This window comes from Oryctolagus cuniculus, chromosome 9 (genome assembly GCF_964237555.1).
Source record: "Oryctolagus cuniculus chromosome 9, mOryCun1.1, whole genome shotgun sequence".
NCBI lineage: Eukaryota > Metazoa > Chordata > Mammalia > Lagomorpha > Leporidae > Oryctolagus > Oryctolagus cuniculus.
In genome coordinates, this window is record NC_091440.1 from 133,006,378 (window position 1) to 133,032,968 (window position 26,591).

General features: G+C 51.6%; 1 protein-coding gene across 3 annotated transcripts in view; it reads left to right on the forward strand.

Annotated features, from left to right (window-relative positions):
* The window catches only part of PDZRN4 (PDZ domain containing ring finger 4), a 366,917-nt gene that overhangs the window by 333,997 nt on the left and 6,329 nt on the right, over nucleotides 1-26,591 (forward strand). For 2 of the 3 annotated variants that reach the window (XM_051850939.2, XM_051850940.2), the window contains 3 exons: nucleotides 13,860-13,958; nucleotides 16,186-16,248; nucleotides 23,014-23,115. In XM_051850939.2, coding sequence (XP_051706899.2) covers nucleotides 13,860-13,958; nucleotides 16,186-16,248; nucleotides 23,014-23,115 — 264 coding nt within the window. Of the gene's footprint in view, nucleotides 1-12,385; nucleotides 13,714-13,859; nucleotides 13,959-16,185; nucleotides 16,249-23,013; nucleotides 23,116-26,591 lie in introns of those variants that run through there. The other variant, XM_051850941.2, reaches the window with a different exon arrangement.

A 26,591-nucleotide genomic window follows, 5' to 3' on the forward strand; every position in this document is an offset into this window, starting at 1 on the left:
CTCGGGAATCCAGGCGCAGTCAGAGCCGGTGCCTGGTTAGAAACTCTTTCCTCTCCCAAGTCACCAGCTGGTGGAAACAAGGTCCTGTGAATTCTTCTTCCGTGTTAATCGTCCTTTTATGCTTCCTTAAGAACACGTGCTGGCAAAGTTCCTGAATGTTTTTCAAAGAAACAGGAGCTCTGAGCAGGCCTGACAAATTTCTGTTATGTCAACATGGACACGGGCGCCGCCCAGTCTGGAGTTCACCGTAGAATATCTGAAACAGATAAATGTGGATCTTCCCTTTCTCATAAGTCATACCAGGAGATGTGTAGGGCTCCTAATTGGTTCTAATGCATGGCATTAGAGTGTTATTGTCAGTGGAGTATGGATACAGAGCATGCCGTGTGTCACAGAGACTGCAGGAACAATAACCAGGAAAAAGAAGGGACAGGAGGGAGAGGAGAGATGTAGGGTTTGTGGCATACGTGCGTGCTTTGGGTACTTAGGGGCTATGGGAAGTGACAGAACATGGACTGCCGTGTGCAGTGCCACGTGAACTCCGGATCAGCGTGTGTCTTACTAGGTACCACTCCGCGTTCACAGGGAAACGTTTCCTGGCACACTGGGGCACTTACCCAGGAATGAGGAACACGGAATTTCTTCACTAATCACTCGTGTCGATCAAGTTTCATGACGCCTCTCAGATCACAAAATAAAGCATTTTATTTCTGCAGTGTCATCGTAAAGCCTGGAGAAAGCTTCATTTATTATTAATTCACATTCTCAACCAATATCTGAGCATGAAGTGCAAAAATACAGTAACAGGAAGACTTGTTCCTCTGCTCCATCTTCAGGAGTGCACACTAACTCTGTGTAACGTTGCGGTGTGAAACCCGCCGTTTCTCTAACGCCTACAAGTGAGCTGACCTGCCTGTAAAGAAACCAGTGGTTCTGCACTCTTGTGAGTGAGTCCCACAGCTTACCGTGCACAGGCCCAGCGTGAAGCTTGCTAAGTGGGAAAAAAGTGACAGAAATCAAGAAACAGTGCTGGTTAAATGTGGGGAAAAGGTACCCTAATCCACTGTCGAAGGGAGTAAACTGGAAGACAGCTGGGAGATCGCTCAGACGCCTGAGAATAGACCTGCCGTGTGACCCAGCAGTCTCTGTCCGGGGGACTCACCCAAGGGAATTGAAAGCATCTGGGGCTGGCGCCACGGCTCAATAGGCTAATCCTCTGCCTTGCGGCGCCGGCACACTGGGTTCTAGTCCCTGTTGGGGCGCCCGATTCTGTCCGGGTTGCCCCTCTTCCAGTCCAGCTCTCTGCTGTGGCCAGGGAGTGCAGTGGAGGATGGCCCAAGTGCTTGGGCCCTGCACCCGCATGGGAGACCAGGAGAAGTACCTGGCTCCTGCCATCAGATCAGCGCGGTGCGCCGGCCGCAGTGGCCATTGGAGGGTGAACCAACAGCAAAGGAAGACCTTTCGCTCCGTCTCTCTCTCTCTCACTGTCCACTCTGCCTGTCAAAAAAAAAAAAAAAAAGCATCTGAGTGATCTGCACCCCCATGTTTGCTGCAGCTCGGTCACAGGAGCTAAGCTGTGCAATCAAGCTAGATGTCCATCAATTGATGACTAGATAAAGAAAAAGTGGTATGTATATACTATGGAATACCACTCAGCCAAAAAAAGAAGGAAATCCTGTCTTCTGCAACAAAGTAAATGCAACTGGAAACCATTATAGTTAGTGAAATAAGCCAGTCCTAGAAAGACAAGTGCTGGGTGTTTGCCCTGATCTCTGGTAACTAGTGGAGTACCAGGAACTGTGATGTACAGGAGTGAAGCTGACATTTTGAGTTTCATTGACTGTTAGAACCCCTGTCTCTACTGTTAAGGAGCAGTGTTTTTTCTTCCTACTGTTTGCTGAACTCTGCTTACTGTAGGGTTAATCTTACGAGTAGAAAGCAAACTGAAAGTAGATCATTGTAAAAATTAAAGGAAAATAAGAGAGAGGAGGAAGGGTGGGAGCGAGGGCAGGAGGAAGGCGAGGGTAGGAAGCATCACTAGATCTGTATGAAATACATGAAATGTGTCCACCTTTAACATTTAAAAAAAAAACTAAAAATTATCTGATAAACTTAAATGTCTTAAAAAATGATTCAAGTTCAAAAGACGTTTTTATTAAATGTCCTAGAATCTTTCATTCACTGTTGGCCCAGGTTGACAGCAGCGGCACCCTCCCTACTGAGCTGTGCCCCTGGGGCCGTCCTTCATACCCGCAGGCCCACGCACACTCCTTGGCTCCAGCAGTCCCGCGATCCCACAGACCCACGCACACTCCTTGGCTCCAGCAGTCCCGCGATCCCTCCTTCTGCCGCCTTTTCCCCTGGCCTTTCCTGTCTCTCCCACTGCTCACCCACCAAGGAGTACCCCGACTTCTGCTCCATTCCAAAGTGTTGGCTGTCTGCTCAGTTTCTCCCCCTAGCTGAAGCAGTGGTAACCCTTTCCACCGCGGCTTGTCGCACAAGGAAGACTCTAGAACCCCTTTCAGTCCCATTTTCCCGAACTCTCCAGGAGGCGCACTCACGGGTCATTTTGAGGAGGATCCGATCTCACTCAGCACCAGACGGTGTTCGCTCTGCCACCCGGATAGGAGTATCCTGTCGGTATATCCTGTTTGTGGTTCAGAAGGTGAACACGGGTGATGTTTGCTGTTCTCAAGTGACTTTGCACCACTTCACTGAAAACACGGCTGGCTCAAAGGAAGTGTAACCAGAGACGACGGGCGAATGGGGCAGGACTGCAGCACAAGGGGTACCTCGTTCTTCTCCACTCTTTACAGAAAGCTCAAGGCTGATCTCAAAGAAATGCTGCTAAGACTTCCTTTGGAAAAAGCAATTTTCCATAATTCAAAGAGAAGGCAGCTTACAGATGCTGAGAGTGGAGATCCAACAAAGACAGCTGGGCGGGTGAAAGGCACTAAAATGACAGTGGGTGCTTGAGCCTCTCCGAGCAGGGTTAGGACTTTGATGTCAAAGTTGAGTTTGTACTTCCTTCTTTTTAAATCTCCTTTAGACACCACAGGTTGAAAGAAGGCTACAATGTTTTCAGCCCGAGCCCTGCTCTCCCAAGAATTCTCTGTCCGTCACCTTGCACCTAGTTCCTGGCTTCACCACCCACACACACTTCCCTGTGCCCCAGCCACTTGGAGTGGGAGTGAGAATTACCTCTGAACAACAGAACTCTTACTAATGGCCTGGAAAGTGGTGGAATATGGCCCAAAGTATCTGGACCCCTGCCACCCACATGGGAGACCGGAAGAAGCTCCTGGCTTTGGTCTGGCCCAGCCCTAGCTATTGGTGCCATCTGTGGAGTGAGCCAGCAAATGGAAGATCTCTATCTCTTTCTCTCTCCCCCTCTCTCTAACTCTGCATTTCAAATAAATCTTAAAACAAGAGGGGAGAGGCATTTGCCCTAATGGCTAAGATGCCCACGTCCCACATTAGAGTGGCTGCGTTCATGTCCAAGCCCTCATTTCTGACTTCAGCTTCCTGCTACAGCAGACCCTGGGAGGCAGTGGTGATGGCTCAAGTGATGGGGACCCTGCTATCCACAGGGGAGACCTGGCTCCCAGCTCAGCCCCGGTTGTTAAAGGCACTTGAGAAATGAACCAGCGCGTGGGAACTCTCTAGATCTGTCTCTCTCTATATATATATAAAAGAACTGGCATGATAACAATGAAAAGTGTGGCTGAATAAAAGTCAGGAGGCCTGGGTTCTCCTTGTAGGTCTGCCACCAAATGAGCAGGTGAACACAGGTACGTCACTTGTGCTAAAAAAGATGGTGGAGAAGTTAAAGTGTCTAAAAGTCTCTCACTCTCTTGTAGGTAACTTTAGAAAAGAAAAAATAATGATCTTAATTTCCTAAAAAATGAGTATGAAGAATAAAGTGTACTTATGCCCCCGCCTAGTTGGATGCCAGAAGAGCAAGGCATTGCTTTCGCTTGGTTGTCCTAATTTTGTAACTCTGTGGTTTAGGTCAGATGGAAAGCTGTGTGTTTTGGGTAATTGAGTCTCCTCCGCTTTCTGCCCATGACTTTGGTATGAGACCTTGTAGAAACTGGCTCTTCTCCAGGCATCGTTGCTGGGCACTGCCTTGGGAACCCCTGCATGTGGTCCCTCTGACCCTCTCCCCCAATTTGTCAAAAGGTGCCTGTCTCTGAGCCAGCCCTCTCTGGCTCAGCTCTTGACTGACCTGTGTATCCTGTACCACACAGCGCATGGCTCAGTGTCAAGTCCTTCTTGTATTTAAGTCAGTCCAGACAGTGAGCTCTGGACCACAGGGCTACAGGAGTGTATTATTGATTAGAAAAATAAGCTTTGGAGTTCAGAGAAAGAAACAGTGCCTGTGTCCATTTCTGAGTCGATGAACAGCGGCTCAGTCACCTGGAGTCAGTTGCCGACTGCTGGCCCTGAATGTCTTCGTCTATTAACTGAAATTGATAATATTGACCAAAATCAACCTGGACTGGAATCCACGAAACAGGAGGCTCCGAGCACATTCTTCAGGGAAAAACGGACTTCTATTGGTTTTTGTAACTGAAAATCTACTGTTAGAGATGTAACTTGGCCGCAGTGTTGAAGTGTTACACTGACTTGCAGTCTTCCTTCATCACTGGGTTTCGATCTCCTGTTTGGGGCATTCACCCTCCAGTTCTATGTATTCTGGCAAAGCAGAGCTCCGAGCGGCTTGTGATCTAGGAAATGCAAGTGTTCTTCTCCCTACGATTTCAGCAAAAGTTTGGGGCCTGGTTCTGCTGGATTTGTACTGGATCAAATACACATAACTGATCCTGACAGTCAAGGAGATAGAATGCACTTCTGTCTGGCACCTAAGCCACGTGCCGCCTGTGGAGCTGCTGTCCGTCCTAAACACACAGCCCAGGAAGGCAAAAGTAATTCCACAGAAGCAGTGTAGGGTCATGTTTCCAAAAAGACATCTATTGAATGCTGGACGGGCCAGAAGTAGCTGCCCTGTATTGCAGGAGCTGTCAGAATTTTCTAAGTTCACATGGCATGGTATTCATGAATCGTGTATCCCCAAGTTTGGTGTGCGAGAAGTTCCAAGCTGACTGTGGTCTTTAATGCATAGCAAGTGCGAAGGAAATGTCACATGAGCAGACTGGGCAGGGAAGACTAAGTGTGCTAGAGGACGTAGGGTGAGTGAGTGATGGGTCATGTTGCTTTATTTTTTGCAGGTCATTCTTGGCTTCCATTTCTAGTTGGCAGAGATCATGAGACTGAGTCACATCTACTGTTTGCACAGCTTTGCAGACACACTGTGCGCGATCTAACACAGTTATTCCAGGATACAAATGTTCACCCAGCAGTAGCGTGCTGTGCTGCCCCCAGCCTCACTGTAGTGGTTAACTCATCTGGTGGGTGCAGGTGGGGCTTGCGAAAAGGGCCGCTCTCCCCTGCCCTGGGGACGCAGAGATAAAGAGGGCGACTCACCTGAGCTGCTTTGCTTCGCACTAAGGCTGATGACAGATCAGGTAACCAGAGCAGCCAAGATCCCGCTTGTGTAGCTGTCAAGGGAGCAGACAGCTGTGGAAAGTAAGCAGAATGAGATCTGTTACTGAACAGGTGGGCGGAGTTGCCAGAAAGTGATTGCGCATTGCTGGGCGCCGTGGGGTACCTTGGTAGCCCTGCTTCTGCCAGAGTGCTGGGGTGGGGGCCGGTGGCGGCGGAACAGCAGGCAGCAACTAGCCTCTAAGCTGAAACATGGAGAGAGCCGTGGGTGGAACCAGAGGAAGTGGCAGCGCCCACTGTGCCGCCTGGCCTTGGGCTCGCTGTGTGACTTTGGGCGAGTTAGCGGCACTTGTCTTGTGCCTTGCTGCTCCTCCCGTAAACGGAAATGATGGTAGTGGTGCTCAGGGAACGGGGCGCTGCTTGCGTTCACAGCCTTGCCTCCTCTTGCGTGAGCCGGTGGCATCCCCAGGCTGCCCTCCTGCCTGTGTCCCAGCGCATCCAGCTGGCACTGTGCTCCCACGGTGCTCATCTTTCTGAGCCGAGTCGGATGGGCTCCTCCTTCTGCTCGCTCCGCAGACGCTTCCCGGGCGTGTCTGTCCCTGCTGCCTCTTACTTAGGTTTTCCACCGTGGCCTGCGCTCTCAGCTGCCCACACAGGGACTGCTCGGGGGTTAGGGTTAGGGTTGGAGTTAGGGTTTAGGGTTAGGGTTTAGGGTTAGTGTTTAGGGTTAGAGTTTAGGGGTTAGGGTTAGGGTTGGGGTTAGGGTTGGGGTTAGGGTTAGGGTTGGGGTTTAGGGTTAGGGTTAGGGTTTAGGGTTAGGGTTTAGGGTTAGGGTTAGGGTTGGGGTTAGGGTTGGGGTTGGGGTTAGGGTTAGGGTTGGGGTTTAGGGTTAGGGTTTAGGGTTAGGGTTAGGGTTGGGGTTAGGGTTGGGGTTGGGGTTGAGGTTAGGGTTGGGGTTGGGGTTAGGGTTTAGGGTTAGGGTTTAGGGTTGGGGTTAGGTTTAGGGTTTAGGGTTAGGTTTAGGGTTTAGGGTTAGGGTTGGGGTTAGGGGTAGGGGTAGGGTTAGGGTTGGGGTAGGGGTTGGGGTTAGGGTTTAGGGTTAGGGTTAGGTTTAGGGTTGGGCTCCTGCATCCGTGCCTTCCCATGCTCGCTGCTTCTCCTGGAGATGTGGTCTCCCTGACGGACGCCAAGACCACCTCTGGTGTCTCTTCTGACCACTACCCCCAGGTGTCCCTGTGCCCCACCCTGTGGAGTTGATATTAAAGATTCTCTGTGTGTGACAGAGACAGATGGACAGACAGACCACTGCATTGGGGAGCATCTAATAGAAACAGAGAAGCTGGCAAAAAAGAAGAGGACCTAAATGGAAGATCTCTGCGAGTGAGATCCCAGTGGAAAGAACGGGGCCATCCCCAGGTGCTTGGGCCCTGCACCCCATGGGAGACCAGGAGAAGCACCTGGCTCCTGCCTCCTGCCATCGGATCAGCGCGGTGCGCCGGCCGCAGCGCGCCGACCACGGCGGCCATTGGAGGGTGAACCAACAGCAAAGGAAGACCTTTCTCTCTGTCTCTCTCTCACTGTCCACTCTGCCTGTCAAAAAAAAAAAAAGAACGGGGCCATCAAAGAAGGAGGTACCTTTGTCTGAAGGGAGGAGAGAACTTCCACTTTTACTATGACCCTGTCGGAATAAGATTGAAGTCGGCGAACTCAAGAGGCTTCCATAGCCCTGGTAACTCATGACTAGAGCCTAGGGAGATTACTGATGCCATAAAAAAGAGTGTCAAATTGTTAAGTCAACAACAGGAGTCACTGTGCACTTACTACTCATGTGGGATCTCTGTCCTTAATGTGTTGTCCAATGTGAATTAATGCTATAACTAGTACTCAAACAGTATTTTATACTTTATGTTCTGTGTGGGTGCAAACTGTTAAAATCTTTACTTAATATATACTAAATCGATCTTCTGTATATAAAGAGAATTGAAAATGAATCTTGATGTGAATGGAAAGGGAGAGGGAGCGGGAGGTGGGAGGGAAGTTATGGGGGGAAAAGCCATTGTAATCCATAAACTGTACTTAAATTTATATTTACTAAATAAAAGTTTAAAAAAAAAACAGAGAAGCTGAAAACAGTGAAAAAACAGGAATAATTCCATAAAAATTTCCTGGAAAAATCATAAAAGAATTGTGTAGAAAGCATGCATTGAGCCATTTGCCTGCTAGGATTGGAACCTCTCTCTCACCGCACCAAAAAACTCACTAAGTAAAAGCCCGAGGGCTGGCTGAGATGCTCCGTGCTGCTCTGTGGAGCCGGGGAGTGTGCAGCCCTTTCTAGATCCTCCGTGAACTGTGGCACAGGCGGCCCCACTGCGCGGGGCAGAGACTGCGGCCGAGCCGCAAGGGAGAGACCACGTGGTCCCCTCTGCAGAGGGACGGCTGTGATCATCAGAGCCATCTGATGTCCAGTGTCCTCCTAGACGAGGTCCCCTACTGGGTGGGCAGCTGGAGACTAGAGAAGAGGAGATGGCTTTCGTGTCTTTAGAAGGCAGGAAAGTGGCCTGGTGAGGCGGGCAAGGCGTGCCGGTCAGCACTCACAGCGGGAGTGGCCCACGTGCTCAGCCCGGGAGCATCTTCTCCTGGGAGCCGCAGCTGCCCCGGCGGGGACCCCGGGAAGGGAGCGTGCGTCTTAACCACGCTTGGCTTTCTGGTACCACAGAGGCAGAGCCCAGGGGAGCTGTGGCTGCCGGTGAAAGCAGGTTGTGTGTAATACAGACTCAGAGCTGCGTCGGGAGACAGGCGTGGGCCCGAGGCCAGTGTTGGCAGTGAAGGACAGCAGGGCCAGTGGTTTGGAGGTCTGGTGTTGGAACAGAGCACTGGAAGGGAAATACCCAGCACCTATGACTTCCAAGCACAGCGTTACAGCAATGGCGGGCGTGACTGCTGACCAGGATTCCCCATGCTCGGCTAATGCAGTTCCCGAGAACTAAATTCACAACGTCCAGTAGCGCAGGTTTGCTCGAGTCTCAAGTCAACCGTGGAAAACCGTAGATTTCTGGAATCTTCAAAGGGTAAGCCAGGTTAAAGTAATGGCAGTCACCTCTCCAAAGATACCAGCACAGGAGAGGGAGAAAAACCTGCTGGAACCAAAGTCTCCAATTTCCTGACGTGCCTTTGTTCCTTGTTTGATAAAGAGCAGGGCTGGGCCCAGCCTGGTGCCCTGGCCGTCGCAGCGGAAAAGCTCGCAACATGTGTGGGTCCAGCTCTGGCCTTGCTCGCTTTGCTTCCCAACTTGACTCCTGACCTGGGATGCATCGCCAGTGCATCTCCTCCCTGCTTGCCAGGAGAGGAAGGTGAATGTCTCTCCCTCTGTTACACGGTGCACGGAATCCACTCAGAGTGGGTCGCGGAGGACCTCCCCAGGGAATCCACTGCCCACGGTGAGAGGCTGCCGTCCTGGGCCTGGAAAAATGTGACGACTTAATTTGCCCAAGATTCTAGGAATCGGGAATTGGAAGTGGAAAGCTACCCCTCATCTCACAGCATCAACAGGGAAGAGGCGGCGGGGGGACCAGGAGCCGGGACTAAGGATGTGAGTGACAGACACGAGCTAAGCTTGGGCTCTGTTACTCTCCTCTTTGTCCCAAGTGTGCACTGATGGCAGTACTTGTTGTGAATATGTGTGCAGTTGGGGAGCGTGGGCCTGAAATATTGTTGTCATTGGGATTTGGGTATTCTTTTTGTTAGTTTGTTTGTTTGTTTGTTTGACAGATAGAGTTAGACAGTGAGAAAGAGGGACAGAGAGAAAGGTCTTCCTTCCATTGGTTCACCCCTTAAATGGCCGCTACGACCAGCGCGCTGTGCCCATCCGAATTCAGGAGCCAGGTGCTTCCTCCTGGTCTCCCATGGGGTGCAGGGCCCAAGCACTTGGGCCATCCTCCACTGCCTTCCTGGGCCACAGCGGAGAGCTTGACTGGAAGAGGAGCAACCAGGACTAGAACCCGGCACCCATATGGGATGCCGGCGCCACAGGCAGAGGATTAACCAAGTGAGCCACGGCACGGGCCCCAATTTGGGTATTCTAAGAGGTTACTGGTTCCCACTAAGTATTGTACAGGTTCCCGTTAGCTGGAAGTCACTGGTACTGGTAGTGAGCTACCTGCTTTGCCCTCGGCTGTGGGGGCCAACGTGTTCCAGTTTCCCACTTGATTTGCTTTGCTTTGTTTTGTTTTGTTTTGTTAATGAGCGTTTTCTTGGGGCAGCTAAACACAGTATGCAGTGTGGTAAAAAGACAGGTGATAGGTGTTTTCCCCCAAGCTGGGTAAAAGCACAGATGTTCTAAGAAACCAAACCGGGAAAATAAATAAAAAGAAGCAGGCAACCGGCCTGCTCTCTCCTGGTTGCCTGCTGTGACAATGGCCCTGCTGTCTACCCCGGGTCGTCTTCAGACTTGAGTAGCGCTGACGGCCTGAGTTCTCATGTTGATGGTGTGGGCCTTTGTGCTGTGTGGTTTGGCAACAAATTTGTGAATAGGTGTTACAGGCAGCTCCACACCCGTCAAGAGAGACAAATCTAGAAACAGGATTTTTTTACTTCATAAATTCCTTGTTCCTCACCAAAACATGTGTAGCACTGTAGTACAACAGATTTGAATAAAAATCCCAGTCCAGTCCTTCTGAGTGCAAAATGTTTCATAGTTAAGCCTTGCTAACTTTGTTCTTCCATTCGACCCTCAGTCCACAACATCTCATTTCTCACAAAAACAGATTCCATAATTTGACTTTTTAGAGTTTTGTTCTTATTTGAGGGGCAGAAAGGGACAGTGACTGGCTCACTCCCCGGATGTCTGTGATGGCCAGTGCTAGGTCCAGAGGTAGAGCCATGAGCTGGGAACTCTGTCCAGGTCTCGCACATGGGTGGCCGGAACACAGGTGCTGGAGTCATCGTTGTGTCCCCCAGGGTCTGGAATCAGGGGCTGTAGCTGGGAATCAAGCCCAAGCACTCAAATACGAGATCCGGGCATGCTAACCGGCATCTGGGCCACCAGAGCAAGGGGCCGGCTCTGCTTTCTGTAAGGAGACACCTCCCTGGGCATAGCATCTCGGTGCACCGCTAAGTCAGGTGGAGCCCGGTGGCACCAGGAATGGGAGGTAAGGATTCCACTCTAGCCACCGTGCCTCAGAGTGGTCAGCACTGGCACCCACCAGGCTGGGCTTCCACGGGCACGCATGGCTCATGTCCCTGGGCATTCTCATCAGACAGCTTCCCGGGACGAAGGGAAGGGGGTGAGCACCGTCAGGGAGACGTTCCTTTCTATGGGGACCGTCTCTCCAGGAGCCGGGGGCGTGGGCAGTCCGGTGAGCCTGTGCCGGGGACTGCCTTCTGCGACTGTGCATCTGCCCTGTCTGGAGCAGAGTCTACGGGGCCCTGCTTGTTCGTTCTTCTGTCGTTAGATTAGAGAAACCTGCTTCTAAGCTGTGTGCTCTGGTGAATTGGTATGTGGTGTGGCGTGTGTGTGCAGTGTCTTCTAAGAAAGAAACACAGGTCCACACTGGGGACTGGCATCAGGTGGTGCCCATGTGGGTCTCCCTTGGTGCCTGAAATCCCAGCACGGTGAGTCTGGAGTTTTGAGCATTTGCCTCCGGGTCCCATGGTCAGTGGATGCTGCTAACGGTCCATCTAAGAAGCATCTACTGACCCCGTGCTCGTCACGTCTCAGAGGCTGGCTTTGAGACCCGTCTCACTGCTCTGCTTCGACCGACGGCACTATTGAAGTTATTCTGCCCCTGGGACCTTCTCTGCTGGGCCACAGGGACTCTGGGCTAGAAGTGTTGCTTTGCGGCATTGAAGGTTCCGCCCTTTTCCTTCTACTAGATGCACTGCTTTCCTGCACAAGCAGTGTGGTAGCCACGTTCCAAACACACAGAAGTCCCGGTGTACCGTCGGGAATACAGAGCAGGCACCGCAAGGAGAATGCTCCCTCTGGAGGTGTTTCCACGCGGTGTTGGGACTTCCTCCCGTGCCTTGGCAGAACAATAAAGTCAATGGGGTGTAGGCGTTTCTGTTTCCCACGTTGCAGTACCCGAGTTCAGATCCTGGCTCCGGCACCTGGCGCCAGCTTCCTGCTCATGTGCGCCCTGGGAGGCAGCGGTGACAGCTTACATGTGTGGGTTCCCGAAACCCTCATGGGAGCACCTGTATTGAGTTCCCACTCCTGGCTCCGGCCCCAGCCAAGCCCCATCTATCTGGGGACTGAACAGGTGGATGGGGGCGTTCTCTTTGGCTGGCTGGCTCTCTACACCTCCATCTCTCTCTCTTTCTCTGTTTCACCAATTAAAAATAATTAGATTTTCACTTTGCCTACAGCTCCATATTTGCCTCAGTTTAAAGGCTCCCATCTCATTTATTTAAGTATTGTTTAGGGCTCCCTGGAAGTGGCAGCTCCCTTGCTCCTAACTGTATCCCACTTGAAGCGCGTTGCTTGCGTGATTCCTTCCTAGTTTGGGTGAGGGTTCGTTCCACGGCAGGCATCCGTACTGCCACCTTCGAGAACACTTTGGCCTGCTGTGTTCCTTTTTGCCCTGATAGCAGATCACGTCACTGTGCCCTCCTCTTGGCCCGGGTGAACGGACTTGTCACCTCTTCTTGCTAGTGTTCAGCTATGCCAGGTGCTTCCCGGCCACTGTGGTGTCCTGGGGGGTCTTTGCCTAGCATATCAGAAAGTCAGTATTCTTCATAGTTTCTGGTATTTGTCAATTTACAGTGCTGGTCTTGGGATGTGGGAGTTTAATTTTATTTACTCTTAGCTGTGAAGTTATTGGTCACTGGAGTTCATTGTAGCAAATCTTCTCACTTAGGATTTATAGCATGGTTTATGGCATATCATTAAAATAAATGGTTATTATCTCATGACAAGGACTTCCCCGAAATGCACAATTAAGGGGAAGACACTCCTTCATCTGTCGCAGACTGCGCTGGAGGGAAGCCTCCTGTTTGGAGTCAGTGAGTGTTTCTTTGATGAGTGTAGAAGCTCGCTTCCTACAGGGCCGGAGACCAAGAGGTACGAGGGCAGAGCGCCAGCAAGCTCAGCGTTTCGCAAGGCCCCTTCCTCATCCACGGTACCTTCTGAGCCTTGCGTGGCCGGAGGGGCCAGCTGGCCCCCAGGGCCTGTTTTCTGGGGCACTCATCACATTCATGGGGGCTCCCTGCTCAGGACCTGAGCTCACCTCCTAATACCATTGCCTTGGGACTTCTGATTCCAGTATTTGAATTTCAGTGTGTTCTCAGATTTCACCTTCTTTACACACACATGCACACACACACACACACACTGGCACACCCCTACCCACTTCCATCAAGGACCCTCACTGGGACTACCCATACGGTAGGTACTGGACAAAGAGCACTACACACCATGGACAGCTTCAAGACGGTCACAGAGTCTGGGTACCAGGAACGTGGCCCAGACCTCTCAGACCTTACAAGTAAAATCTACCTTCTTCTTCCCCGTCGGACCGTTCGCTCGAGGGTCTTCTATTCCTCGTCTGTGATGAGAGGATCATTTTGGGCTTTAATCTTGGGATTGTGTGATTTATCCTGAACTCACCTGCTTCGGAGAGCGGTGGACGTCCGTCTCATTACATAAAGATGAAACACAACGAAATTTATTATTATTTTGCTCCACATAAATCAGGAAATGGATTCAAGATGCATGACCTAAGGCCTGACATTCCCAGCGCCCTAGCCGTGTGTTTCAGGAAACGTATTTTCTTGTTCATTTCCTGCCACACTTTGAATCATTGCCTCTGCCTCATACGCCGTTGATGTCTCTGCCTTCAGGCTGGATGAACCCATTTCTTTCCAAGGGCAGGAGTTTCTGCGGAATAATAGAAAGCCTTGGCCTGACCTCCATAAAACCCTTGCTTATTATCATAGTGTGTAGAACTCAGAAGAAGAACTGATGGCACCATCCGGCATCATCTCGTGTGCTGCGTGAACTTGTTTCATTTTATTAAAATGCAAATAAATAGGAACTCCAGTATGTGTGTGAACATTGTGCTGCCGACGTGCACATCCTGGGTCTCTCAGCAGATCCCAGCTGTGTGAGTCATGCGTCGCGGTGTCATAGCTAGGGAGCTGTATAATTTGATAGCAGAGCACACAGTGGAACTGTGAAACCCTGGTCTGAGTGCACAGCCACGCATGGAGAAGGTGGGTCGTGAGGATTGTGGTCTGACACGTCGGGGTCACGTGTCGGGCAGGTACAGGGAGGTTCCGGGGGCACCGGAGGGCCTGGGGGCTGTGTTCTGTGGGGCTGTGCTGAGATGAACACCCATCCCCGTGTGTTGCTCTCCCAGGAGGTGGAGTTGTGTCGCGTCAGCAGTCAGGAGAAGCTGGGCCTAACACTCTGCTACCGCACGGATGATGAAGACGACACGGGCATTTATGTGAGCGAGGTAAGAGACGCGTGGGGCGGGGTGGGAGGGGTGGGGGCGCCCACACCAGGGGAAGAGCCGCCTGCCCTAAGAAGATGGAGTGTGAAGAATTGGCCCTGTTCCAATGCTTGTCACTTTCAATTAGGAAAGTAAATTATGCTGCCCAAGTAATGTAATTATTGTCAGCTTGTGTAATGTGCCTGCTTTCAGCACAGAACCCCAGCCTGGAGACGGGGACGTGGGACGGGTGCCTAAATTTAAATAAATCCCTGGAGATCACAGGAAGTTGAGGGGAGCTTGTGACGGGCCCAGGCTGGCCCTTCCATTCCACCGTGTCTTTTGTTCGTTGTGTTCCTGATGGCAGTGGCTAATTGTTTTAGATTAATATTCGCGACAAGCAGTCAGTCTTTTGCTCTGTGATGGTCTGAGTAAATGTGAGTGGGCGAGGAGTGCATCTGCGGGCTCCTTTCAGGAAACCCCGTGATCACTCGCGAGAGGAAGCACTGAGGCTCAGGTGCCTTTTGTGTGAATGACTCTGAAAGGCTTACGTGAAGTACAACTGGTCGCCAAGGTGACTCTTCAAAACTTCCCCAAAGAGCATTCTACTGGAAATAGGAAAGTGTGCGTTTGTTTAAATTATACATATGCGCGATTCAACTTTACATTTACATGCAGACGCACATATAGAAGAGCACGGACATGGGCTTCGTGGAAAAATGGAATTCAGAATTGAAATTGGTGTAAATGTGTTTGAGATCCATGCATGTGTTTTCATGATGGGCGGGTTCCATGGACATGTGAAGGCCCCCCGTGTCAGTAGGCGCCTATTTTTGTGCACACATGTTTTTATACACATGTGTTCCCAGGAGTCAGGCTCCCTGCGCGCTGGTTACTGTCCCGCGCTGGTGCAAGGTGTTCTCAGCATGGGTTTGAGGACACTGCCTAGCGCTCTGAGCTTTGGTCTCCTCTACCAGAGACGTCACAGTTGCCTAGAGAGGCCTTCAGAAGAAGGAAGAGATGGCCTAACTGATCATTTAGAACACGCACAGCTCTGTAAATGTACACCACTCGTGATCATTTTGCCAAAGAATTCACCACGGCTGTCTCCTGCACTGGAGAAATCCCCTAGACTGTTTGCCTTTTCATGTACAGCCATGCTAATCCCACTGGCTGAGGTGAGGAAGCGGAAGGAGACACCTGCTGAGTTGCCTTTTGTCATGAGCACAGAGAAGCAGGGTAGCAGTTTAATAGCCTAATAGCCACGTGATGCCATTCTGGCCTACAATTGAATTGTCATCCCTCACTTCCTTCTCCTCCTCTCTATTGACTGTTTAAATAACCAGCTTTGGAACATCAGTGTTCATAGAGGGTCAGCTCGCCACAGGAGCAGAGCACGGGGACGCTGTCCCCCCTCCCCCGCCTCCGGAGTGACAGCGTCTGTTCTTGATTGGCCACTGAAGCCTGTTGGTGGGTGGCGCCCTCACGAGAAAGTCATTTCTCACATCTGGTTGGGAAGGAGCAGCCTCCGGCTTCGTGAAATACTTGGTTCCACAAAGAGTGGGATGCACCACGCCTAAAGGGGTGGTTGGAAGCCAGCTGCAAACTCTGACTCACGGAATGCCCCAGTGACCTGCAAGGCGTCGCTCAAATCGGGCGCATTAACGTGTCACTAAGCTCCTAATAGAGCCCGAAATACCTATTTGTTCAAAGTAATTTGTAGTGGAAGCTGCACCCTCTGTCTAAAGTGGTACTGAGTGATCAGATGCGTGGGCTGGATTTTTTTCTCTCATTTCTTGAGTAATATCAATCATAAATCTCTACAAATTGAGGAGCTCCCAGGACAGCAGTTCCTTCCATAGTGTGAGCTGACACTGTAGATGTCTGCTTGCTAAGACCACGAAGGCAGGGGTTAGAAGCCGCCTTTGTGGAAAGTATGTTTCCTGGGTCCAGGGAATCCTCGAGTGACTGTTATGCTGAGTCAGCTGGTGTGACGGTTATGCTGAGTCAGCTGAACCCTGGCTGACAGGTGGGCTCGGGAAAAGTGGGAGTGAATGTGGGAAGAAAAGGGACAGGGCGTGGGGACATGCAGGAATGGCCGTCAGGTCACCTTGTGCTACAATAGTCTGCTGACGTGTGCATGGTCAGTGGTTGCAGATGGGGAAAGCCGTGGTTCATCGGCCGACAGAGGGGCTTGGGGGGACGTTCAGGAGCACAGTTCTGAATGTGGGCACTGTGCATCCTCCCCTAGGTGGACCCCAACAGCATCGCAGCCAGGGACGGCCGGATCCGTGAAGGCGATCGCATCCTGCAGGTGAGCCATCTTCGTCCTGACCTCCATTCTGTCCGCTGCCCGTGTGTGTCCCGCCATTCTGTGTTTCGCTCTTTCTTATGCAGCGTTGCAGAAAAGAATTCGTCTTTGCTTTTGGATATTAATGGCTACAGAGCAAAAAATAAGGATGGTGCCATTTCTTACGGAGTTCTTAGCTGACAGTGAAGTAGTTAAGGGACAGTCTCTGGAGTCAGAACCCTTGCCTACGCCCTCCAGCTCCACCACGGCCTGACACGTCCTAAAAAATGACAGTGATAATGGTGTCACTTGTTAACTGTTGTGCACAGTGCACAACCATGCCAACTGGACATAAACGGCTCTTACTGCCCATCACAGCATCAGTTACTGCCTTTTCCAGAATAAGGCAGGTGAGCGTGGATCCAGATGTGCCCATCCTCTAGGGTGAACCACAAGTCTGACAAGGTAGCCGGGGCCAGGTGGAGGAAACATGGCTGCTTCTCTATGCAGAACTGATTCAGTTTGCACTCAATGAGACGGACAGCACAGAGGCAGAAGGGGCAGCAGGTGGGGGGCGGTATGGAGAGGTAGGGGTCTAGCATGGCAAAGAGAGCTCCCCAGGATGGGAAATACTGGGATCTGAGGCACTGCCCTGAGCCTGCTCGCACCTGCTCCAGCCTCTCAGGGCCTCCCCCACCCAGGGTGTCTGCAGGGGACCCGGTTCCCCAGCTGCCACGTCCAGATGACGCTCGGGATAGGACAGAGGCCCAGCGGGCTTCCACTTCACTGCCGACCTCAGCCACACAGGGTCGGGGAGCCAGTGGCAGACCGAGGCCTCCTAGCTGTCCAGACTTCATGCAGCACTTAGAGCCATGGCGAGGGGGCCGGCGCTCCTGCGGCTCCTGGCCGCTGGTGCACTCCTGGAGGTCGCTTGGTTGGGTTCCACTCTGCTGAGAACCAGGGCTTCTGCTGAGGTCGGGGCCTTCTGAGCACAGAGGGCGCCGGATCCTTGTGATGTGAGCGCCCTGGCAGGTGTCACGGTGTCCTCAGGAAGCTGTGCCCAGGCCACTCAGGCACAGGGCCGGCTGCCGGCTGCCCCTCACCTGTCGCTTCTGTAGAAGACAACCTCCCAGTCCCTCCCTTCGTCATCCCCACCAGGTCCTCCTGCAGGGGCCACAGAACCCTCCTTCCTTGTGAAAACTTCCAAAGGCTCCAGTTAAGTCAGAATGGAAAGTTACAGGTTTGTAATCATTTGGGCTCCTGGTTCTAGAAAACCCCAGGGGGGCCGACTCTGAGGGGCAGCAGGTTAAAGCCCCAGCCTGCAGCTCCAGCATCCCATGTGTGCTGGCTCAAGTCCCAGCTGCTGCAGTTCCAATCCAGCTCCTTGCTAACGCACCTGGGAAAGCAGTAAAAGATGGTGTAAGTCCTTGGACCCGCACCCACACAGGAGACCTGGAAGAAGCTCCTGGCTCCTGGCTTCGGATCGGCCCAGCTCTGGCTGTTGTGGCCATCTGGGGAGTGAAACAGAGGATGGAAGACCTCTGTCTCTATGTACCTCTCTCTGTGACTCTCTTTCAAGTAAATAAAATCTTAAAAAGGAAACAAGTAACAAAACGGCAGGACTGTATCATTTGCCCTTCCATGAGGTCCACAGATGCTGACCTGCAGTAAACGCACTGGAGTTGCCTCTGTCATCAGATGTGCAGGGAGAGAAAAACAGATCAGGAAGCCAAGACCTGGTCTGTGTAGCACACTTTAGAAATTTCTAGCATATGTATTTGAAAGGGAGAGAGAGAGATATTTTCCATCCAGTGTTCACTCCCCAAATGCTGTCCATGGCTGGGGCTGGGCCAGGCTGACGCCAGAGCCAGGATCTCCATCCACAGCTCCTGTGCAGATGGCAGGGACCCAAGTACTCGAGCCACCACCTGCTGCCTTGCAGGGTGTGCTCGTGCAGGCAGCTGGAGTTGGGAGCAGACCCAGACCGCACTCTGACGGGGGATGCGGGTGTCCCAGCAGCAGCTTAATCTGATGCCCCAGATACGCTTTCGGAGTCTTTCACACAGGCAGACGCACAAGTCAAGAATGAAACAAACGCGGTGGAAACAGTGATCCGGCAGACGACTAAAATCTGTAGGAAACCTAGAGTCCTGTGTTAGAGGATGACCCAGAGAATGAAGGCTTCAGAGCTGTTCTTATTTTAATTTTGACATAATTTTAAGGCATGATTCACGTTGCTAAGATCCCCAGTTAAATACACCGAAAACCATATAACCTTCTGACCTGAGGGCCGTTACACCAGCCACGACTACGCCATGTTGCAGTAGATTCAAATGTTCAGGAACCGAAGGCTCCAGAGCTTTGTGCCCTGACCTAGAATGACCGCGTCTGGCCGCGTTGGCAATGCACCGGGTCTATGTGTGACCATTTCTCACCGTGGCCTCGCTGCTGGCAGCTGTCACCCACTCCCCTCATCCCACACCTCTTCTCATGGCCTCCCCTCTCTTTCCTTCCTAACTCCCAGCTGACCACTCCCCCTCTTCCTCTGATCACTTCTGTTCATTCCATGGGCACACTGGGTAGAGATCAAGTGAGCATGTGTGCATATGTGCATGTCGTAAGCTTGCAGACTCTAGCTGTACTGTGGGCAGATAAGAAAGCATGCCTTAGTGGAGTTGGCCCATTGGAGAAAGAACCACGGGGTTGATAAAGTACGGTTTTCTGCCTGATTACAGACAGATGCACCACACTTAATGAATAAATACACATCCCATTATAAAGCCTGCAATTCAATGCTGTCTGTACACATAGAAGACAAAGGACTTTAAGGGTGATGTTGAAATGATATTAAATAAAACAGTGGCAGAATTGTAGCCGTAGACAGACAGATCCTGTAGGACATGAGGAGGTTATGGGATGCCTCGTAATGATCAGTTAGCTCCTCCTTCCCAGGGAGATGAGAATGAGGTGGGGGGACGGGGGAGGGCGCAGAGTTCACTTCTGGCAGCACCTGAGGCCCTGCCCTCATGGTGCAGCTGAAGTTTCCCTCACGTGGTGCACGTGGCCCTGGTGGCCACCTCGTGCAGCGACGTGATGCACCTGCAGGAGATCGGAACAGGGCGGGGACCGTGCACAAGAGGCGGGGAAGCCTCTTCCATGGGAACTCTGCTGGCCCCGTGCTTCTCATCGTCTGCAGGTGCCTGACAGTGCTGGCCCCGTGGCTCAGCCACGGCCCTGTGCCACGCGAGTTCCTGTGCAGTGATCACAGTCCTCTGGGGACTGAGTGGAAGGAAGAAGGACAGAAGCCTTATGAGACCATCTCTCCAGTGCCTGAGTGTTCATGCCACATTGCCACATCCTCCCTGGCTGCTCAGCGTGTCACAGCCACGCGTGCACCTTGTGGCGCGTGGCCCCAGGCACTCCCTGCCGAAACCTGCAGTGCTCAGTGAGCGCAGGGAGGTCTGATGCATGCCCCCGTGTCCCCGCAGCCCCGTATTTGGAAGGGCCCTTAGCACTCCTTTCCGCTGCTTCACTTCCTTGCCTTCCCGTGGCTGCGCCCCCTCTTTCTGGTCTCCCCACATCTGTCTCCATCCTGAAATACAAATGCATTCGGAGGAAGCTTTTCCTCTTTGGCCTACACTTCTTGGGCTTTTCTCAAGAATCCCACAGGTGGTTGGGTACCAAGCATTTTAGCTGCCCGCCTACCTCTGGCACGATAATACAGGAATCCTCGAAGATCGGTGTGTCCAAGGCCAAAAGCCATGGTGACACATGGCTGAGCTTTCAGGGTTCCGTAAATCCACGCGTGTATGTGTTGCAGATCCAGGAGATCTGGGCCTGAAGTGAGATTCTGACTACTTCTGATGCAGTAGAGTAAGTCCCACAGAGCTCTTAGAAGCCCAGGTGATAGCCACTGGGGAGCCCCTGTCAACACATGTCCACACGCAGAAATGAGGCCGATTGTTATCTGCGGCAACGTCCCTCCCTTCCCATGAAGCTGCAGGAATGTGACGACACCTCTGTCTCCCTCCCGTGTTGCTGGGCCCATCCCCTGGTGCCTGCCCTAAAGCCACGTTTCAGATGTGAGAATGGCTGGAGGCCGGAGGCTCCATCTCATTCCGGGCCTCGCATCCGGTTACTCCTCGTGGGCCGTCTTCGCTGAAGCCGCTGCGTGTGTTTCTCCTTACACTGAGTGCAGCAGCGCTGGCCAGCAGGTTGGCCAAAGAGGCCCTGATTTTGCAAACAGCAATAAAGTGCATTTTAATGCCACATTTCCATGGCAGATTCATTTCTTGCAAACAAGGATTAACTTCCGGCTCGGGAGGCCATAGCGCAGGTTTTTATAGACTCACAGAGGGAGGTGGCTCCAACTGTGTGAACACAGCCACACTGTTTTCTGATGGCCCTGCAAGAGTTAAGAACACGTCAGAGGTGGAACTTCCTGAACAGAGTCAGGCTCCCTGCTGTGGATGTCCTCATGGTGCTGGGGGTGGGGGGGTGGGGGAGGGCTCTGCGTTTACTTGCTTTGGCAGAGCCGAGCCTTCTCTGGGGATTAAACTCTCGATGACGACAGTGAGACGAAAGATAACAGTGTCACTGGTGCTGTGTGTCAGCACTGGACACTCCCAACGCGTCTGGCCGAGAGTTTGGCCCTCTCCTTTACTAACTCATTCCACCTGTGTCGGGCACCTGAGAAAGGCCTGTTACCTGCGTTCATGAGAGTGGACAGGGGTGAGCTCACACTGATGTGAATGAGGACCCGGATGAGCTGTGAGTGACAGGCAGAGGAACTGGGGGAACGGGGAGGAATGGAACCAAGGAAAACGGGTGAGACTTGCATTTCAGGCAGGAAAGACGAAGCTGTGTGAGACTGGCCACCTCAGTCCCCTGAGGATCAAAGACGCCCATTGGGGAGGGGACCAGAAGTGAGTAGGTCCTCGTGAGACAGGAAACAAACAGGTGTACTGCCGCGGACTACTTAGAATTACTGTGGAGTGGACATAGGCTTCAAAGGTCAAGGAGAGCAGAAATTAGGAAGCCATTATTTCAAAAATGGCACTTAGTGTGGGATCGGAGATGCAGGCCTCCACCCCTGTGAAGCTTGCCTCTATCTGAGAAGAAGAGGCCTGGAATCGGCCCATGCGTTTCTTTTCAAATACACTTTTGAAGAACCACATCCTACCTTTCCCAGTCACGATTCTTCATTTTGAATCAGAGCTTTTTCTGTTTCCTAGTTCGATGAATTTTATTTTTGAAATTTTTTTAAAAAAGGTATGCACATAAAACTTGTAGTAGCTGAATCCCTCCTCTGCAAACACAGGTGTTCATTAAAGGGGTTTTCACGTTGATCACAGGAAGAAATCCAACCCAGGCTGTGTGGTTTCGTGACTATCACTGTCTGCTTTCTTTATGGTAAATGCGTTTGTGTTGGATAAGACTCCAGCAATCAGGATCATTCACTGTGGCCCAAAGATGAGACTCCTGGGCTTGTTTGCAGGTGACAGTGTCTGTCCAGAGTCCCAGAGACTGGGAGGGAGGAACGCTCAGGGATCTACTTCACAGAAACCCTTAGTGAGCAGCGTTAGATTAATTATTGAGAAGAAGATGGGCAGTACAGCCACATCTCCCATCTGTCCAGTTTGCAGACATAACTAATACTTGTTTCACATGGAATTACTGAGGTCTTCAAGCTGAAATTCTTTTCCACGTATTTTGATGTTGAGTTAGGAGCGAAACTCATATTGCCTCTGCCTATTTGAGCAGTCCATAAAAGAAATAAATTTTCGATTTCCGAAGAAAAGAATTGATTTAACTCACAGCTAAATACATTTGGATGTAAAACTATAGTTCAAGGTCTGAACCTTAGAAAGTTCATTTATTCTGTGGTTATAACCTGGAAGTAAAAAGAAATCTCTGAAATGCTACGGGGATCTTCTCTGTACTTAGTTTACTAAGCTTGGTTTCTTTTGCACATTCTTTGAAAAAGTCAGATTTCTCCTGTGCTAATTTTATATATACAAGAGGTCTTCAAAAAGTTCATGGAAATGCATATTATGAAAAAGCTGTGTGTGAACTTTGAAATTACTTTACACCGCAGAAAACTTGTCTCTTTCTTCCAATTTTCCACAAACTTTTTGATGTCCCCTGGTGCTGAATAGATGAGCCTGAACACGGTGCATGGGTTTGGTGGTTTCGGGAAGTGGGAGCCGGGGGTGAACTGCTCTTCCCTTTGATTCCTTAAAAACAGAGAGGTATCCCCAGAGTGGTGTTGGGGCCCCCGAGTCGGGCGCACACGGAGATAGGACATGATGCAGTGAAAACCCCAGCCTCTTGGCCTGGGAGCGCTGCCTGCTGAGACAGAGCACTGCGGCCCCCTAATTGGCTCCGAGCCAGCACGCAGGATGACGGATTTCAGTGGCTCGCTCCAGTCCTGCTTCCCCCAGCGCTATTATCTCGGAGTGACACTTCCATTACTCTGAGCGGAGAAAGATGGACGTCACCTGTCAGGGGCTGGTTAATTGTGTTGCTAGATGTATGTTGCCAGGGCGCAGGTTGGACATTTATGAACATAACTGCTTCCTCTGATGTCCGCCATCCTTCAGGGATCGATGCGGCCCTTACAGTAAGCGCGTAATTGAGTGAAGGCACTCTCTGCGCAGGGCTGCAGACGAGGCCCCTGTGTGCGCTCCATTGTCCATACATTTACCATAAATGAGCTGGTATTTGCCATTTGTTGTGCGCGGCTTGGTGGAAATGGAAACTAACGTGCCACTTTCATTTGTTTCCTAGATAAATGGGGAGGATGTGCAGAATCGAGAGGAGGCCGTGGCGCTGCTGTCGAGTGACGGGTGTAAGACCATCCTGCTGCTCGTGGCGAGGCCAGACTCCCAGGTCAGAGCTGGAGCCCAGAGGCTGGAGACCGAACTTGACGTTCATGCATGCATTCAACCTCCTTGTCTGCGGTTTTTGACTAGCCATGCTCACGAGTCCTGCAGAACAGAGCTGTGTGCAGGGCGCACCACGCCGGAGCTTCCCTAATCGCCAGCTTTGTCCCGGGCATCACAGGCTGCAGCTCTGGGCAGCAGCACCCCACGTAGCAAACAACTGTGCAGACACTGCTCACCTCTGCTTCCTCTTGCTGGCTACTTAAATAATTCATCCATGAAAAACAGTTGACTTCACATGTTTAGTTCTGTATGATCCTTGCTTTAAGTTTTGAGCTAAAAAAAAAAAAAAAAAGTGCTAAACTGGCCTAGAGAGGGACCCTGCAGGAACCTGCAGTGAGAGGATCCTTAGCCTCTGCAGGTGTCACCTGACATCTTTGCTGGGATGACTTTATCAACACAGTGTTCCGTGGAGCGTGGGGTAGTCCCCTGGGTAGCAAATGAATTTTAAGCTTAGAGCGAAGAGGGCATCTGTCCATCAAAAACAGTTTCTCAGGGGGTTTTTCAGTCTGGGCAGAAGAAGCTGTCGTGAAGGAGAAGGAGAGGTAATGGGGAAAGAAAGGGGCTGTTGGTGCTGCTGTTTATGTCCCGCCACAGAGCAGAAAGGACAGCGGCTTGTCACCATTCTATCCGGCTGTCAGCAGCGTGAGTGAAGTTAGTTATGTCGCCATTCGTCTCCCAGGTTATCGATCTGATATTTTTCAGACTCAGTAGCTACATACTATCTATAAATTACATCGAGGAAGTGCGTTTCAGTGTCAGCCTGGATCCTGACTTGAATATAGTGGTTATAAAAGATCACCCTTTCCGCATAGATTTCCGTGATGTCCTTGACCATTCTAAATGGCCGCCATAAAGTGTGCCGTGGCCCAGAGCAGAGCAGAGTCTCAGGTCTGAGGGCAGAGGAACAAGCCGCACGGCTGTGCTTACAGCACGGATAACATTGCAGCAGTTACCTAGAGATTTCTCCAACCGTTGACCTCCCCAGTCTGATTTTCTTAGAAAAAGAGTAACGGGGCTGAATATTTATTTGTGGAATTCTTGATATGCTGAAGGGAACTTGGTAGCCATCGGTGTTGTAGAAAAGACAGTTTCATCTTAGAATGCCCCAGAGTGGTCATAGTGGCTTGGTAGGAAAAGCACTGGGTGGCATGTGACCTGGTCCTGGTGTCTTCGATGGTCTCCTTTGGCTTGGTAGAACTGGTGCTGTCTGAACACGGGCTGCCCTGCTGACCCTTCCCCCAAAAGAGTCAAGGCCAGGGATGGCTCTTCAGGTGCCACTTTCTCCGTGGTTAACAAGCGATGGCCGTTGACTCCGTGAGATGCTGGAAGTGTGTCCGCCCCTCAGTCCTGAAGAGCTGGGTGCCTGTAGCTAAGTGAGTTGCCTCGCTAAAGTCAGATTTCCAGAGAAACCAGGAAAGAAAATGTGTTTTAACACCATACCTGGGAAACGTCATTTTAGGCAACACATGGAGGGGAGACCAAGAAAAATCTCGTCTTTTTATCAGCTCCATTTTTCCATCACATCCAGTTACGTGTCGTTATCGCATTTTTCCCTGAAGTCTTTTGTTCTGGGGAAATGTGGAAGTTCTGTGTATGCTGGTTCTATTTTTTGAAAAATGTGTGGCGTGCTCTCGAGGTTCCTGGACGTGAGCTACAGACGTTCTGGGACAGTCCTAGACCTCTTAGATAACTCCCTTCCTTCCTTCACTGTCAGCATTCTATCGCTGTGTGCTCATTTTCTTCCTCAGACCTTTAAAAGTACCACTTTTCTGTCCCCTGCGCCTGGGGACACGGAGACAGAGCGCTCTGGCCCTTAGGAGAACGTATGGCCGTGCCATTTGAGCCACGCAGGTGGCTGCTGTGTCTGAGATGGTACGTGTGGCCGGCCCTGGGGTAGGTGCATCTGCCTTGGGAGAACAGAAGTCCTTCCTCCCCTGCCCAGCCCAGCTCTAGGGGCTGCCGGTCTCTGCGGGACTCACCCCAGACTGCCCGGTGTGCGTGTGTAGTTGGGAAGGAGACTGGCCTGGGCCTGGCTGTGCTCTGCCTGCAGCCCAGAGAGAGCCTTGCCACAGCAGGCACACGGGCACCCGGTAAGAAAAGACCCATGAATTCCCACCTCTCTTCTCTTTATCTTCACCATCACTGCATTTAGTCCCCAGCACCCTCGGATGCACCCCTGTGTTGCACTCTCTGTTTCTAAACCACCACCATTCCTCACTCTCTGTTGTGTCTTCGGGGGTCTGGCATTTGCAGTTTTGTGACACTTGAATTCAAGATTGTAAGTGCACCGTGACCGCTTGGCCTGGGTGCAGTGTTTGCTACACAGAATGGTCATCGCTCACCTGCACACCCAGGTCGCTGCGGTGGCGTCTGGACGTGTGACTCAGGCTGCAGCCTGATAAGGGGGAAAACTTGGTCCAAACTTTGGGTCCCAGGTGCATTTGAGGCCGTGGAAGTCCCACGTGGCCAGGAAGTTGAAGATGGGCCTTTGTATGGGAGAACAGGACACCTCTGGCCTTTGCCCCTCTTGGTGCGTGGAGTGGCCTTCGTCCAGGCTTCCGGGCAGACGCTGTGTTTGCTAGGAAAGCATGGGTTGCCCGCGTGTCTGCGAGCTGCCGAGCTGCCACTCGGCTGCAGTAGAACCGCTGGCAGGGTCCTCCCAGGGATCCAGTTCCCTTCATCAGCAGAGACAGCCCGTGTGCGTGATCCAGTGCCACACGGCCACGGTGAGGCACAGTGCCTGTGTGGACTGTCAGCACCGGTCATAAAGCAAGGCAATCACCAGGCTTCCACTTCACTTTGCGCTGGGTTCAGTGCGTGTTTAAGCACCCAGCATGCCCAAACAAAACCCTGCACACACTGCCCACTCTGCCACCCACCCTTGACGCCATGTGGTCTCCGTGCAATTGGACCCAAAAGTGAATCCAAATAGACACAGTCTAGAATTGCCTTTTTTTCCCCCTCTTGAGAGGAATAACTTAGAATTTCCCGTTTTTGCACAAGGGAAGCCACTGTTGTCTATGAACTTGGGTGGCAAGCAGCCATCTTGTTAACCTGGCGGCATCGGCCTGAAAATTTCCAGCGTGCAAATGAGGACGAGGCATGGGTCATTCTGGAGGGCACCGTGTGGGCATCTCACCACGGGATTGTTGTCAAGGAAAAAAATCCGATTGTCTCCTAGCCCTCATAGTGCTGTCAAAGTGCTTTTAACACAGGGACTGTTGGAGGTAATGAACGTGACAGCTGTGGACTAGACAGCATGCTTTTGAAAGAAGGTACCGTTCTGTGTCGCGAGATGTCCCCAGCTAGGAGGCGAGTGCTGAGCTCTGTTTCAGGAAAGGATAAAAGGCGTTAAGAGCCCAATTTCTTTTTTCTATCACCTTTTCTTCTTTCCGAGGGGGTGAACTGTAGGCGGCTGGT